At 41.7% G+C, this 16,726-nt stretch overlaps 1 protein-coding gene across 1 annotated transcript in view; it reads left to right on the top strand.

Moving 5' to 3' along the window:
- chchd6b (coiled-coil-helix-coiled-coil-helix domain containing 6b) overlaps positions 1–16,726 on the top strand; it is a 61,198-nt gene that overhangs the window by 6,909 nt on the left and 37,563 nt on the right. The window contains exon 5 of the mRNA XM_080782324.1: positions 15,791–15,874. Coding sequence (XP_080638450.1) covers positions 15,791–15,874 — 84 coding nt within the window. The remainder of the gene's footprint in view (positions 1–15,790; positions 15,875–16,726) is intronic.

Below are 16,726 nucleotides of genomic sequence, written 5' to 3'. Positions count from 1 at the left end.
CAGGTCCAGTCAATACAAAGTGTGTGTGTGTGTGTGTGTGTGTGTGTGTGTGTGTGTGTGTGTGTGTGTGTGTGTGTGTGTGTGTGTGTGTGTGTGTGTGTGTGTGTGTGTGTGTGTGTGTGTGTGTGTGTGTGTGTGCGCGCGCCATAAAATGTGTTGCCTGGTCTTTATAAACAGCACCCTCTGCTGGTCTCCTTTCTCTAATTCAGTGCTTTTCTCTAATTTAGTGGTCAACAAAATGCTATTTCCGTACACGGACGGATGGACGGACACAGGAACATAAATATGGACACACATTGCTTTCTATAGGAGTGGCTAGCACCACTCAAAAATCTCTGAATAAATTCCTTATCAATACATTTCTTCACCAATGTGTTTGTAAAGGTGTCTATAGTAACACATGTCTCGAAGATTGAAATTCAGTTTCCCTAGGAGAATCTGTGCCAGTTGCTGAAAGTTGGGGTACAGTATACAGTACGTTGGGGTACCAACCTACTGTACCTTTTTCATTCTGCTTTAAGTAGCATGTGAGGAAATCAAACAAGGGCGGTTTCACGATTCTGAATCCATTGCAATCATTTGTTTTGCACGAAAAACACTCCTTGGGGCTAAAAACGTCCATAGTCACTTTTCCAAATGTGATGACCTCATTACATTTGCGATGACGGATACTGTATGGCCGTAGGATAGAAACTTTTACAAAGCCAGATTGTTCTGGACATAATGGACTGGTAGGCTGATAGCATCTTCCTGGTCGTAGACGTAGAGGGATCATTTAACTCGTATCCGTTATTAAAATCAACTATAGGAATCAAATTTGGGTTGTTTTGTATTCATTGTATTCATTTTGTATTCATTCATTCGGCAGAGTAGGCATACGTAAAAAAAAATCCAATCCTTTGTATAATTGTGAGAGTGAGGATATATAACACCTTGAGTGAATTGAAATGATGACTTGCGGTAGCGTGACATCTCTTCTCTCTCTCCGTTCCTTCATTAGCACCTCCCGCATTCTGCTTCTTCCACTCTCTATTCTCTCTGCCTCGGAGGTATCACCCCCGCTACAAATAAACCACTATTAGTATGCACCGGCATTCAGAGTGTAGAACAAAACTCTGTCTCTCACACACACACACACACACACACACACACACACACACACACACACACACACACACACACACACACAGGAACCAGCATCTGCTTTAAGTAATTGAGTTTCAGGAGCTGCTGGGGTGGGTGGCTGAAATGAATAGGCTTTTGATGCCTGTGTTGCTGTGTGTTGGTTCCAGGTGAATGGCTGTCACATGATAGTGAAATGTTGCTTTTAGATCCATACAGATCAATGGGAGCATGTGTTGTAGTAGTGTACACTGTATAATCCTGAGTGTAAAAATTGACCCACACGAGTAAATCTTTACACTCTCAAAGGGTTACATTGGATACTCAGGATTCTACCATGTAGTAGGCTCATCAAATATGCAGTTCAACTGAACAAACCAGTCTAATCTCACTGGGTAAAATTGGCATTTCATGCCATGCATGACATTAAAGGCACAAACCTATATGCATAAAAATGGGATCCTCAATAAAACAAACAATGACCTCCAATATCATTGGACACATACTGTAAGCAATCATAATTCAAACCAGGTGCAGTGCATGGGTCATTGCGACATGCAGCTTGGATCAAACTTCATTCTGAAAAGACGTCACTGTGTCATAATTAGTTAGAAATTATGTAGCGTCTTTCATGAACCCAAGGACACTTTACATAAGTAACGGTGAACAACAATATATCTCACCTTTAATAAAAACCAATTGGTAAGCTATTGTATTTTATATAATTTTTATTGATAATTTGTTGATTAGTCACCTTTACAATGAGGTATAGCCTGTATAAAGGATCAGGCATTCCTGGAATGAGCAACACAGCTAAACGTGTGGGTAGCGTCCCCCCAAAATGTTGGTATTCACCCTTTGTTGCTTAGTGGATTGGAGGATTGCACTCTTATTAGTATAATACGGAAAAAAACAACGCCTTCCTCCCAATATGACAATAATGCTCGCCCCACAGAGCCAGGATCATCACCTCCACTATTTGGAAGGGGAGAGGATGGAATGGCCTGTCATGAGTCCAGACCCTCAACCCAATTGAACACTTGTGGGATCAGCTTGGGCATAGAGTGCTAGAGTGACCAACATATCCACGTTGGCTGACAAATCCTGGTTGATGAAAGGGATGCCATCCCAGTGATCCCATAGCAAAATGTGGCTAGGTTGGTTACCAGCATGAGGAGGAGGTGCCCAGATGTTGTGGCTGTGTATGGATCTTCCACACACTACTTACCTGTCACTGAGTATAACAAGCTGAAAATTGCTTTAAACTACCGGAGGCGTTTCTAAACCTCACAATGGGTAGTTCAAGCAAATACCTTTTTAGTTCATTTTATGTTTATGTTTTGGATTTTAGTATGCCAATGTGGTTGGAAGCATTCTGATAATTTGAGATAGCTACATGTGTGTCTGGTTGCCCACGATGGGTGATATGTTGGGCGGCCACAAGATGGCAGTGTTGAAGCATCACTTCTGCTAAACGGAATGAAGCAGGATAGATGTGTGCAGACTGCACAGCAACATGTGCTGCCTGCCAGACACCACATTCTCACAGATCCAATTTCTCCTCCATTCCTTTAGCTCTTTTTCTCTCTCCTACTCTCTCCGTCTTGATTTTTCTCTCTTTCTCTCCCTTGTCTCCTCTTTGTGCTGTCTATACTTGCGTGTGACTGAATGTGTGTTAGGCATAGTGAGAGATAAATCCCCCCTGCTGTAGCTCTTATAGATGGGGATGATATTGAGGCCATTATCATTTTGAGCTAATTGAAAATGTAACCACTTTCAACCTGGCGTCCATAGTATATTGGCACATCATTATAGGAGAAATTTGTGGAAAAAAGTGAAAATATTTGACCTAAGCCTATTTTCACTGTGCTATACTGTCATATAAGTAGGTATGGAATATGTGCTTCGTGTTTAACCATATATGAGACTGCTAAATCTCACCAGAGGGGGGTCCTATGGAAGGATTGAACCTGTGACATTGTGGTTGTAGGTCGTAGGCCAAACCTACTGCCGTGAACCTCAATGCTAGCCTGTAGTGAGGCGCGGGACAGGTTTTTTTCATAACCCACCCGTCCCGACCTGCCACGTTATGTTTGGTTATTACTGTTACTTAGGACTTATTACAAGTTAACTTAACTTAACTTAACTAGTCTTTTAGTCTATGGCGTCTGTGATTTAATGTCTGCCGTGGAAATTGTACATTTTTTACCCATTTCCGAACATCTATTTTTTAGAGTTCTTACATATGTCTTTTGTGTACACAGAAACGCTTTCCTGATCTACTGCTGATCGAGGAAATGCTCCCATTTATTTTAACAATTTATACAAAATAATATCCATACGCGTGTAGCTGTCTAAATGGACAGGAAATACCTGTGCTGTCACTGTGCTGGAGTTAAGACTGCATGGGCTGGTCTTTCTCAATTGCCTTTTAAATTTCTCACTGTCCTTAAGATAGCCAGATTGCACCTGGTGTAAAATAGGGCCCAGAGTGCTGGTATCTGTACAGATAAATAGAATGGCCAGATGGGTGTATTGATTCCAGTAAAGTTACTCAAATCCAGAATAGTATATGGATTTTTAAGTCTATCGAGTAGCGAACTGTGTCGAACTGTGATTTATGCATGTGTTACACAAAATTACCACACTCTAATATTATATCGATAAACAGTTTAAATGAAACGGTAAAACTGACCTGGAGGTAGCCTCTAAAGGGCTTGACTTATCGCGTTTAAACGTCAGCTGTCATATCGCTACAAATGTAGACACACAAGCTTCAACATGACCATACTTAACTGCGCACACACAGTGTTTAATTTAATTTTCATTTCATTCATTAATTTCAAGTGTACAAATATAACAAATATAACACAGATATAACTTTTGTACACTCTCAGAATGTAGGCCCCTCGGGGCCTCAACAACCTGCAGCTTTCCTATTTAAAAAAAGCATTACACTATATTTGTATGTGTCCCAAGACCCATACACCTGAATTCAGCTTGTATTTTTTTCCCCGATGAACATACATGGGAGAGAGCGGTGAATAATCTTTCTTACCAGCCTCATGTTTAATATACAGTATATACTTCATCATACGACGGTGTCACATGTCCCGGAAATAGCTGCTTTACAAGCTCACGGCAAGTCGTATCCGTAACATATTGTGTTCTTGTAGATCAGCTATTCTTTAGCATGCGGCACCATCGTACAACAGAGTATAAATCAGTTGGCACTGTCTACAGTAGCTATAGCACATGGCAGCACGAGGATAGCTAGCTGCTGGGGAATGTGGACAGGGGAGATGAAAAGACGGAGGGAAGATACCTGGATCGTGGTATGTTAATGGATTCAAATTTATGACTCTGCCAGCCAGCCAGCCGGATACAGCTTGCACCGTCTGCTTGTTAGCTGAAGAGGAGAGGAATAGATTTGCGGTGGAGAGAAGAGTATTGGAGGCAGTATGTCAAAACCCAGCAGAGAGAGAGAGAGAGAGAGAGATAGAGAGAGAGATGAAAATTAAAAGGGAGTGGACTACGAGACAAATATGCAGGTTTGTTTGTATTAATGTGTGTGAGGTTCTGATGAAAATGAGTGGAGGAGAGCTGTGTTGTGAAGGCTTTTATGGGATATTTTAGAGCAGCATTAAAACATTACTACTACACACAATCTCTGAATGTCTTAGTCTTTCCCACAGGTAGCCAGATGATCATACAAGAGTGCTGAAGAGACACGCACACACACACAACACACACACACACACACACACACACACACACACACACACACACACACACACCACACGGCTATAAGCCTGTTATCAGCTGGTCTAATCACAGACTTGACATCTTTTGTGCATGTTAAAGCCGCTAAGCCCTGTCGCTTGAAGCACACTATCTCTCTCTCTCTCTCTCTCTCTCTCTCTCTCTCTCTCTCTCTCACAGACACACGCACACATTCTCTCACACACAAGCTCCCGTAGTGTCTAGCCGTGGTAATTGCTGACAAGCGGAGCACCCACCGGCCGAGGGGATTTTGATCCGTTGGGCTGAGGTGGAACGCCTAGCACTATAATCCTGACGGTCTGAAGGCCAAACGTGTAGGAGTAAAATTCATCTCAGATCAGAAAGCCATTATGACATAATGAGATAGCAGGCACAGAGTTATTGGCCAGTGGAAACAGTATGTTTTATGTTTCCGTGGGGAAATAAGTTGTAGCTAAAACGTCCTAAAAGACGTCTCTTTTATATAATTTCCTAACACTGCTGGTTCACAGAGAATTATTGCCTATCAGTTTGATTATTCAGAATCAGAGTCATCTCTTTGACAATGATGTGGCAGTGTTAAAGCCAGGCCACACCAATGCAACACCTTGCAACTCCTTGCATTGGTGTGGACTGACCTTAAAACTGTTTTGTTGCAAGCAGTTGTGACTAGTTGCATTGGTGCAGTCTGGCCTTTAATAAGAGAGTAGAGTTAGGCAAACATGGCAATTTGGCCATTAAAGTGACTTACCGGTAGGCAATTATGTTGAGGCCATTGGCCAACGATAGGCTAATTTCAACAAACTGAACATGTCTAATATGTTTCTGTGGGAGGACTGATCGTTGCAGGAATCTACATCGGGTGATATATTTGAGATGTGTTCTCCTATAGTGCACTGTTCCATTCCATTTGTACACTATCATAGTTAAATTATGCATGGTTTAAGTGATATTTTTTTGAAAAAAAGAAAGGGAGAAAAAAGAAAACAGACCTTATGTAGAATATATATTCTTTCTATCTATCTATCTATCTATCTATCTATCTATCTATCTATCTATCTATCTATCTATCTATCTATCTATCTATCTATCTATCTATCTATCTATCTATCTATCGGCATATCATTTTTTTGATTCTATGTTTTCGTTTCTGTCCTTCCATCCGTCTGTGTGTCTGTACTGTGCATGTTCGGCAACACTGGACCAATTGGCATGCAACTTTGCACTTACACTCACCATATACAGTAGGTCCTTTGTGCCAGACTAAATTTGCCTTTTCAAACAACACAATATCTCTGGGGTAAAGTGCTGAAGATGCATCAGTCAGCTTATTCTTATTCCATTCCAATTGGCTATGATTATGACTAACTTAGTACAATCAAAATGATTGACTGTCTACAATTGGCTTCCACAGCTTACTGGACAATTTAACAAACATGCCACAAATCCTGAATGCAGCATCCTATCTACTGACACACACACACACACACACACACACACACACACACACACACACACACACACACACACACCAAATTAGGTACAAAATGGCTGAGGTCTGCATGACTCATGTGACAATGACTGTCAAACAGGGTCTTCATAGTCCACATGGTTTGCCTGTAATCGCCTTCAGAACAGTGTGGGCCGGGCCTGTTTCTAACAAACACCATACCATGTATCATGAACACAACACACAGTCATACTCAAACTGCAATCACATGCTGAAGGGCCTCTATATTGTCCACCTCCAAATGCGCTTCCCCTTTTGCCCATAGGTGGCACCACAACCAAACAATTGCACTGTCTGTTGCAACTCTGTTTCCCTGCTGTTGGCTATACCCAAATGACTGACACAGCACTGGGTAGAGAACTCACCCTGGTGGAGATCTGCGCTCTGAGGAGCACACTTTTCTAGTGTTTGTAATGTTTTCTTTTTTCTGTTGTTGTTCACTATTGTCTCTCACTATTACTCACTATTTTTTATATAGGCCTATATATATGTGGCACTCTCACATTCTTACCATCTTAACGGGTTGCATGGGCAACCCGTTCATGAACTTAGCCATCTCTACCCAAATTCCTAAACATCAGCGGAGAACAAATCTTGACTCAACACTGTCATGTTTCAACATTAGGTATAGCAAGACTGACCTGAAACCATGGCAACAGTTGGGATGAAAACAGTGTTTGTTTTTAAAGGCCTCGATCATCAGAACCAGATTGGGTTTCCAAATTCCTGGACTATAATTCATAATGAGAAAGTGGAAGCATTTTGTAATTAATTAGTGCATAAACCCATATCTGTTCTGTTTCACATTCAATGTTCTTTTTCTCTCCACTCCTCAAAGTCTTTCAGACGCCTCTCTCTCTCTTGCTCTCTCTGTCTCTCTGTCATGGTGACAGTCTATGGTGGGAAAGCAGGCTGATGATCAACTGCTAATTAATGTAGCCTCCTTCAGCTATGTGAGGAGAACACACATTTAATGAGCAACCAACATGCATAGTCTAAACAGTCTGAATGTGCGCAAGTGTGCAATCACAAGTACTGTATGTCTATTGTGTGTGCGTGCCTGGTATGTGCCCGTATACAGTACAGTGCTGTATGAACTGCATGACAGGTTCACGTTTAAAGGTATATTCAGTGATTTCACTTAATTCAAATATCACTTATCTTTTTGTTTTGTTGTGATAATCCTCCCTACTATAGACTATAGTGCTGACCATATAAGGAGTTTCTCCCTGTCCCCAGTTAACCCCTGGGGGTCAAAAAACCGTTTCGTTTTTTGGCTATAGGTGGCCCAGCAGCCTTCATCCAATCAGGATAGAGAGGGGCCTTCCGCCAATCATGATCAAGCGGGGGCGGGCCTTGGTGTGCGTGCTGTTGGCCTGTCGTGTCCCCCCCCCCACTGTAGTGCGTACATACATGTGCACATCTTGTTACCGGGGCGGACCGGGGGGTTTTCCAAATCATTAAAATCACTGAATGCTCCTTTAAGACTGGTAGACAGTACTGGTTTATCCGTTTTAATTTAACTATATGTATAAATGGAACCAAATGGAGCTATGTACCGTTTGTGAGAGCAACGTATATGTTTCTCTCTCCCCCCCCTCTCTCTCTCTCTCTCTCTCTCTCTCTCTCTCTCTCTCTCTCTCTCTCTCTCTCTCTCTCTCCCTCATTACAAATCCAAATTAGTAGTTTGACTGCACATACTGTACTGTCTGCCAGTGACATTCTCCAAGACTAATCCGCAACTTGTCTGTCTGTCTGTCTGTCTGTCTGTCTGTCTGTCTGTCTGTCTGTCTCTTTTCGTCAGTCCTGACACCAACACTAAGAGCAAAGCGATGCCAAAACCTTCGTCCCCAAACACAAAGATTTATTCAAATGTTCCTTTTGCATAATTCTGCATTTACATAATTGATTTCCAAGGAAGCGTTTACTTTCCACACGAGGCAGGCAGTGTGTGAGACCAAAAGGTCTCGTTCTGTCTGTGTTGCTTGCACAAACTAGTGCACACTACGCACGCACGCACGTGCAGTCACACACAACACACACACACACACACACACACACACACACACACACACACACACACACACACACACACACTCTCAAGTGCAGTCGTGTGCACACACACACACACACACACACACACACACACACACACACACGCACACACACACAGAGAGAGATTCAAGGCAACTCAATACCTTTGATTTTCTGTGCTTAGTTGAATCATGTTTGCTGTGGTTGTACCACGAGGGTCACCAGATGCACAATTTTGGTAACGCTTCATGCTCAATTTAGATTTGAAACCCCAGTGTGTGTGTGTGTGTGTGTGTGTGTGTGTGTGTGTGTGTGTGTGTGTGTGTTACTTAGCGGAGGTGACTGTACCCATACACAGCATCCCACTGGCGAGTTACATACGGCTTATGTGATGGTAGAGACAGAGCCCATTAACTGCCCATTAAATGCCAGGCTAGAATGAAAGACATGGCGTACGTGTGGGCACGACGCAACGCGGAGCCCCTGCCATGTTACAAATGCAGTCCCACACTTCCTACCAGCACATACAGATGATATTAATTTAGATTTGTGTGCTCAATTATGATGTTATTTTTTGTTTTAGTACACAATGAAGTGTTTTAATTTATAGGGACCCATTTTCAACCTTATGTTCATATAATTGGTCGTTTCTAATGCCAAATATCAGATGCATGGCACACTTTCCGTCTACTCACTCTGTCTCAGAGGTGGGCTATCTATGGACAGTTGAGAAACCTGCCTACCAATGACATCATCGATGACGATGGGAATTCCAAACTAATAGAAACTTTCTCTTTTCTCTTCCTGGAAAGATAGAATGCTGAAATAGAAGACATTGTTATTGCATTAAAAACGTTTTATTTGTAACTTCAGATATTTAGAAAGGTCTTCACTCTTCAGAGATATTTGGTGGTTTTAAGTAAACCACAATGTTTAGTAGTACATACTTTCTGAACTAGAGTTCGGATTAGAGTTCTCACAAACCCCTTTAATTTCTTTACAAAAACATATTTAGCTATAGAGTATATATGATACATGTACATTCACAAGATACTACAGGATTAGGTGACCGTGTTTAGATGATTACCTTTGATTACCTTTGATTAAATTTGCCCCCTTTTTCTGTCGAAATGATACACTGACCCAGCAAGGAAAAGCAATGTTTGAGATTATATGGAATTGTCTGCAACTGTGCATGGATTCCATCAAAGTCAATAGTGTATGTACAGTTTATCCCGTATTTCAACAAACCCTCCGTTCCTCTTCCAGAGCAAATTATCTATGTAAATGGGCCCTCCACACTCCTGTGAGCACTCGGTTAGGGGTCATACACACACAAATACACACTCACATTCATTCAGTTAGGGCCCAGCCACTGAAGAGTGTCGAGGTTAAACAGATGGCATCGGCTGTATCCGTTACACACATTACCTCTCTCTCTCTCTCACTCACTCACTCACTCACTCACACACACACACACACACACACACACACACACACACACACACACACACACACACACACACACACACGCGCCCAGACGCCCACAGAGTGCAGTGACGATGCTCTGTGAGTTCAACTCATTTAGCTGAATGGTGTTTTTATGAGGCATGGCAACATTAGGCCCGCCCGCTGTTCTAATATATCCCCTTCTATTCAGCGTCGCTACGGCTGGACTGAAAGCATTATGTTGACTGGGAAAGGAAAGACACGCCTGTGTGTGTGTGTGTGTGTGTGTGTGTGTGTGTGTGTGTGTGTGTGTGTGTGTGTGTTTGCGCGTGCGTGCGTGTGCGTGCGTGCGAAACATATTATGCTTTGTTTGAGTGTAATTGGAAGTGGTAATAGATGCATTGTGACACATTATAGTGCACTTTATGACTTTGTGCGTCAAACAAAGTACATAATAAATGAATATAGGTCTATAAATCTATATCATTCTGGATGTGGCTTTAAAATATGTAACATATTGCCACAGTGGTGGGTCTGGACCACTTTATTTGCCCCTTATGTTAGCAATATAGCACATGGCATATACTTTTATTCATGATACGAATCTCTGTGAGTTGGTGCCATCACTCATCGTATAGGCAGAGGCAACATTCAGGCCACAATCATATTCTATAATTCTCTTTTTATGAACTTAATGTCCTGCACGATGTGCTGTCATCTAGGTTGTAGAGCATGGTATCGAATAGTTAATGTATAAATAACCTGCTGTATTCTTGTTCACATGGCTTTGGTATAGCTGGTTTGTTTTAAACCGTCCTTGTTTTTTTTATGAATTAAGTTATCATGATTGTGATGATATTAGTATTATATTACAATGATTCATTCGCCTCAAAGTGTCTATCTTAGCCTGACGAGTATTGACGATGCCTGACCTAACAATCTACTATGTGAAATTGTGAATGTCAATTCAATTCAAAGGAGCTTTATTGGCATGCGAAAACATACATTTACACTTTTACAGTGTCAAAATTCAATAAAAACAGTTGAAAATGGGGAGTACATATACAGTTGGAGGGGGGTAACATTGCATCGTTATATAAAACAAATAGTAGCATTTTTTTGTGTAGTCACTTTGGGACAAATAGCAGTCATGTCACTTGACATGTTTAGGTCTACTAGACCTGTACGTGCCGCCCGTCGGAAATCGGCCTACGTGAGAACGATGCAACTTGGGAACCTAATAATAGTGTAACAGTGTAACTTGCGTTTGCATCTCTCTTCTGTTTATAGAACCTTACATGTACTCCTTGTCACCGTTCATCAGAGCAATTTCACTTCTTTTGCATCAAGACATAATAATTACAGAACACCGCCATAATAATCTTTGTTTATTGAACTTGCTGTGTGGTGACTACAGTATCCTCTCTTCTCCCCATCTCATTTAGTACGCAAGACACATGTCTCTATTAACCTGTGTCACCCTGTCATTTGTTGGAGAGAAAAACCTATATTCTTGAGAATTGCAGGTCGATGTCAAGGACGTATATGTCTTTGGTATAGATTATGTTCAAGGAATGTATAGAAAAATGCAAGGAAACACAGAAGAGAGACTGAGAGAGACAGAAGGAATGCTATCCAAGTTACCTGGACTCCTGGAGGTCTAGTCATGAGCCTGACATACAACCACATTGTGAGCATGTGGTCGTATCACACAACGTCTACAATATAACAAGTCTGCAGGCTTTACGAATGTAAACTATGATCCTATAATAGGATTATGCTTTTTGCGGTCGACTGTGCTAACCACATTTCCCTCACTCTTTCTGTCATTCCCTTCCTCTCTGTCCCTGTGTGTGTTCTCACATTTTGTTCCATCCCGTCACCTTATCTCGACTGTCATTTGTCTTTGTCTTTCTTTACCACACTTATATTTACCCCATCTTTTCACGTCCTGTTTTACCCCCCCCACCCATCCATTACCATTGCTGCCACTCCCTTTGTCTTGCTTCCCTCTCTTTCTCTCCCTCCTATAGCCAGCAGAAATGGATGCCTGGGTAAGTGGCATTAGGGGTGTTGTTCTCTCTGCTTTTAGCCTTTTTTCTTCAGCTTTCTCACTCTCTACCTCGTACTTTGTTTAGCCTTTCTCTCCTCCAACGCCCTCCCCCCCTCTCTGTCGCTCTCTCCTCTATTCAAATGTCATGTTTTCATCGTGCGTTAAAGCGGTGCTTTGAGTGTGGCGCTGCCACCATTCCACACAACAACACTTTGGGAGGTATTCAGCTAGAAAATTACACATCATCTGTGCTGCCGGCAGAGGTGATTTTCACGCGCACAACGTGCACACACACGCAAGCACACACGCATGCACGCACACACACACACACACACACAGCCCTTAAGTATCAGACAGCTGCAGCGGAAAAATAAAATGGGTGTGTAAATGCATTGAACACAATATAGGGATGTGCCGTGCAGGCGTGCTCTTTTGGGACACGTATGTGGCTGTAAAGTTATAGGATCAGATTAAATTGGTTTGTAATAATGCATTGTCAGCTTGCGTGCACGTGTACTTGTGTGAGTGTGCATGTGAATGTCTGCCTATATGTGCATACGTGTGGGCACTGACTGGGCTGCATATCATTGCTATCGGGCAGAAACCTTGCATCTCCATTCATACGTTTGTTTTTTCTTAAATGAATGTCCTTGCTTAGCCGTATAACAGTGTCTTGCAAAAGTAGCAAATCGTGACGCAACATGTTGTGAACTTGTAGAACTACAATTTCACTAGCGTGTGGATTGGCTATTTCTGCTAAGATGAAATAATTAGCCGAGGGGATAAAGTACACAGAGCCCCCTAGGGATCCCCGGTCAAAGAAGTGGATACGGTTTAACTCATATTAAAAGCATGTGTCGTATTGGATTAAAAAAATTGATATATTAAGCTCACAGCGCCTCACTTTGTGCCGCGCTGAGAGCTCGTACAGCTTGTATACTGCTATTGTTGAACATTTTTGTAAAGTATATGAGAACTTAGAAGGCATTTTGTAGAATCGGTCTTAAGGGAATAACAATTAAATTGCATCCATTGGAACACGGGTGCTTGTTTCCCTTTACTGAAAAGTAATAGCTTTGGCCATGTAGTAGTTTCTGCCTGACAGAGACAGACCGTATCAGTTGAGCTTATCTCCCTGCAGGAGAGCTGCTGCTTCTCAGCTGATCCATATCACACTCTAACTCAGTGATGGAAGAACTACACTCGCATGTTTTACTTTAAAGTATCAATACTGCAATATATACTATAGTCTCCCATATTCAAAAGTACAATAGTGTCGGCATCAAAATATACTTAAAGTACTGTTGTCCCATTTCACAAGTTCATTGTGAAAATAGCCGATCTACGATCTGCTATTTTCGGAATATATGGGGCTGAAGTGGTGTGTAATAATAATGAAAATCTACAAGGTTAGTAACTAAATTGTATATAATTGTAGTGGAGTAAAAGTACAATATTTGCCTTTGAGGTAGAAGTAAAAGTATTGAAAAGTCAAAATACTGAAGAAAGTAAAAAATACCTAAAAAATGTACAGTATACTTGAGTACATGTACTTATAGTTACTTCACAACACTGCTCAAACTCTCTCACACGCATGCACGCACGTACGCACACAGTAATACACAATCAGTCACCATTACACCACCGCATGAAACAGCTGTGGCTGCATGTGTATGTGTGCTCTTGCATGCCTGCAGGGGTGTATGTGTTTCTCTGTGTGTGTGTGTGTGTGTGTGTGTGCGTGCTGTGTGCGCGCGTGTGTGGACGGCACACTGTACTTTCAGATACATACGAATATTTACCCCATTGATCCCAGTTGCATGCCTTCTCCCTCCCAGCCAGCGTTGCTGTGCTCATGCACCGTATCCTGTTCGATGCAGTCACTGCTCTCCCATTACCTCCATTGGTTCTGTGTTCTCTCTCATTGCCACTACTGGTTTTATGTTCATAATGTGGCCAACTCTCTCATTACCACTACTGGTTTTATGTTCATATGTGGCCAGCTCTCTCATTGCTACTACTGGTTTTATGTTCATATGTGGCCAGCTCTCTTATTGCTACTACTGGTTTTATGTTCATATGTGGCCATCTCTCTCATTGCTACTACTGGTTTTATGTTCATATGTGGCCAGCTCTCTTATTGCTACTACTGGTTTTATGTTCATATGTGGCCATCTCTCTCATTGCTACTACTGGTTTTATGTTCATATGTGGCCAGCTCTCTTATTGCTACTACTGGTTTTATGTTCATATGTGGCCAGCTCACTTATTGCTACTACTGGTTTTATGTTCATATGTGGCCATGCTCTCTTATTGCCTCTACTGGTTTTATGTTCATATGTGGCCAGCTCACTCTTTTCCACCACTGGTTTTGTGTTCATGTGCATTGTACATCCACTATACAGCCATCTCAGGGAAAGCAGCAATTTTAGTTTCAGTGCAGACCATGTAATAGATATTTGCATCAGCACACACACACACACACACACACACACACACACACACACACACACACACACACACACACACACACACACACACACACACACACCCCTGTATGTACCTGTACATTAATGTAGGATGATTCGCTACTCTGATTGTTGCATTTATAGGGCTGTCACTTCTGTCAACACACATTCACTGAGTTCAGCTCAATGGTCTATAATTAACCCATGATAGATGACATCATCACAATACAATGTCCAATAGGTTGGAGACGCTTGAAAGCCGTCAAATCATCAAAATACAGCATCACTGAAAAGTCTCTGTCATCTTTATGTGGAATGTGTTCTATAGTAGAATCACTGCCATGTTATGATCAGTAATGTTTGCCATTGTCTAACATTTGCTAAAAGTTTTGACCATATCTTTGTATTCTCTTTGCAGTTTTGCTACAACTTTTCATAATCTCATAGTCTGTTTTTCTTTTTCTTTTTCATTAAATGTGGTTAGAGCAACTCCTCTAACTGACTGTAAAACAAGTGTTTTGGGCTGTATCATGTGAATTCATGTTCAAACTGTCCTGTCCTCATTATATGTTTACGCTGAGCCAGTGACTTGTTTTCACAGTATACCAATCTTTGTTCTTTTCTTCTCTGGTGTTTCCTGCCTCCTGACTTCCTGTGCTTGCATGCTGCTACGCCGTAGCCTAGACTGTGGGCCTTCTTACAGCCAATCTGCCCGTTTTCTGCCTGGCACAGCTTGGCACAGCAGGCCTAAAGCGCTTCACCTCATCCTAACGCCAACCTCGCCATGTCAGCCCCACTGCTTCACTGTGCCAGTCATACATGTACAGTATACCACCTGAACGGTCCCGTACTGTAAGTTCTGATGGATCACAGGGGATTGTGTAGCATTTATGATGTTAATGTGTTTTATGTCGGTTCATTGTGATGTCTAGTAAGTAGAGGATAATACTGTATATGCGGCAATATTCATGGGTATTGAAATGTAATACATGTGGATAGGGATATAAAATACGATCCTGGATTCATAACGTCACACCCTGAATAGCATTACCTACCTAGAGATCAAATGAAATGGTGTGAATGTAGTCTATGTCTTGTTAAGAAAACAAAAACACTTCTGTTTGTATTTTTCTATTTGCTTTTAGAGAGATTAATTCAGCAACAGTATAAACAAATCCACTGTAGTCAATCAGCAGGAATTATTCCATCGCCTGAAGAATTTTGGAATTCTTTGCTTTTTTTGTTATGCCGTTATGCTTGTGCTCTGCTCTGTCCTTTTCTGTGTCTCTCTCTCTCTCTCTCTCTCTCTCTCTCTCTCTCTCTCTCTCTCTCTCTCTTCCCCCTGTCTGTGTGTCTGTCTCTCTTTTTTTATACCATCTTTCTCTCTTTCAGGCCAAACAGTTGGAGAGGAAAGACCGGGAGTTGGCAACGATCTCAGCCTTCTATAAAGAACAGTTAGAAACACTGGAGAAGAAGGTATTGCACATTTTTACTTCTTCAAAACCCTTAAAAGGCAAAAAATGGCTCATGTGATGCAAGTTTATATTTCCTTATTTTTTTGTCTCGTATTTGTCACGACTCACATTTGTAGTGTTAATTTTGAAAGTGCAGTATTTCTAATAGATGGTGGTTTATTTGCACACATTTATAAATAAATAAATATATACTTTTAATTATGTTGAAGCCTTTGGAAACTTTGCTTCAAGTAGTAAACAAGAATACTAGTAGAATACTAGCAGCCCCTAGTGGCCATGCTGCTCCCTAGACCCACCTGGATCACTCAAATATTTAGTACTCAGAAAGTTTCATGGCAATCTGCCCATAAGATTTTGACACAACTTATGCTTTAGGTTAGGAAATCTTGGCGTTGGTGGTTATAACATGGAATGGCGCTAGAGGAAAGATCACGGGATCACCAAAACACTTCATACTTTGTTAGCGCATACTGTATACCTTTAATGGCAAAATGCCTAGTAGATTTTTGAGATAACGTGTGCAATTCCCATTCCCAATGCTTTGCTTAAGGGTGGCGTTAGTAACATCTGTTCCTTAGAGGGGGTGTGGTGAATATGAGGGTTTTGGGGGAGGGCGCATAAACTACATGATGTGGCACCATTATTATTACTCTGCCCTGTCTGTCTGTCTGTCCTCTGTCTGAGGTAGAAGTTTACACCATTATTACCTCTGCCCTGTCTGTCTGTCTGAGGTAGAAGTTGACACCATACGAGAAGGAAGTGATGAGAGCTCCCGGCCTAGCAGTTTCTTGTATTTTTTAATTACCTTCTTTTGCCCATAATCCCATATAGGCTAGTCCTCGTTAGCAGCACC

Source organism: Protomyctophum bolini, assembly GCF_963924005.1.
Source record: "Protomyctophum bolini genome assembly, chromosome: 2".
Classification (NCBI taxonomy): Eukaryota; Metazoa; Chordata; class Actinopteri; order Myctophiformes; family Myctophidae; genus Protomyctophum; species Protomyctophum bolini.
The sequence above is the reverse complement of the archived record's forward strand: the minus strand, read 5'-3'. Positions and strand labels throughout refer to the sequence as shown.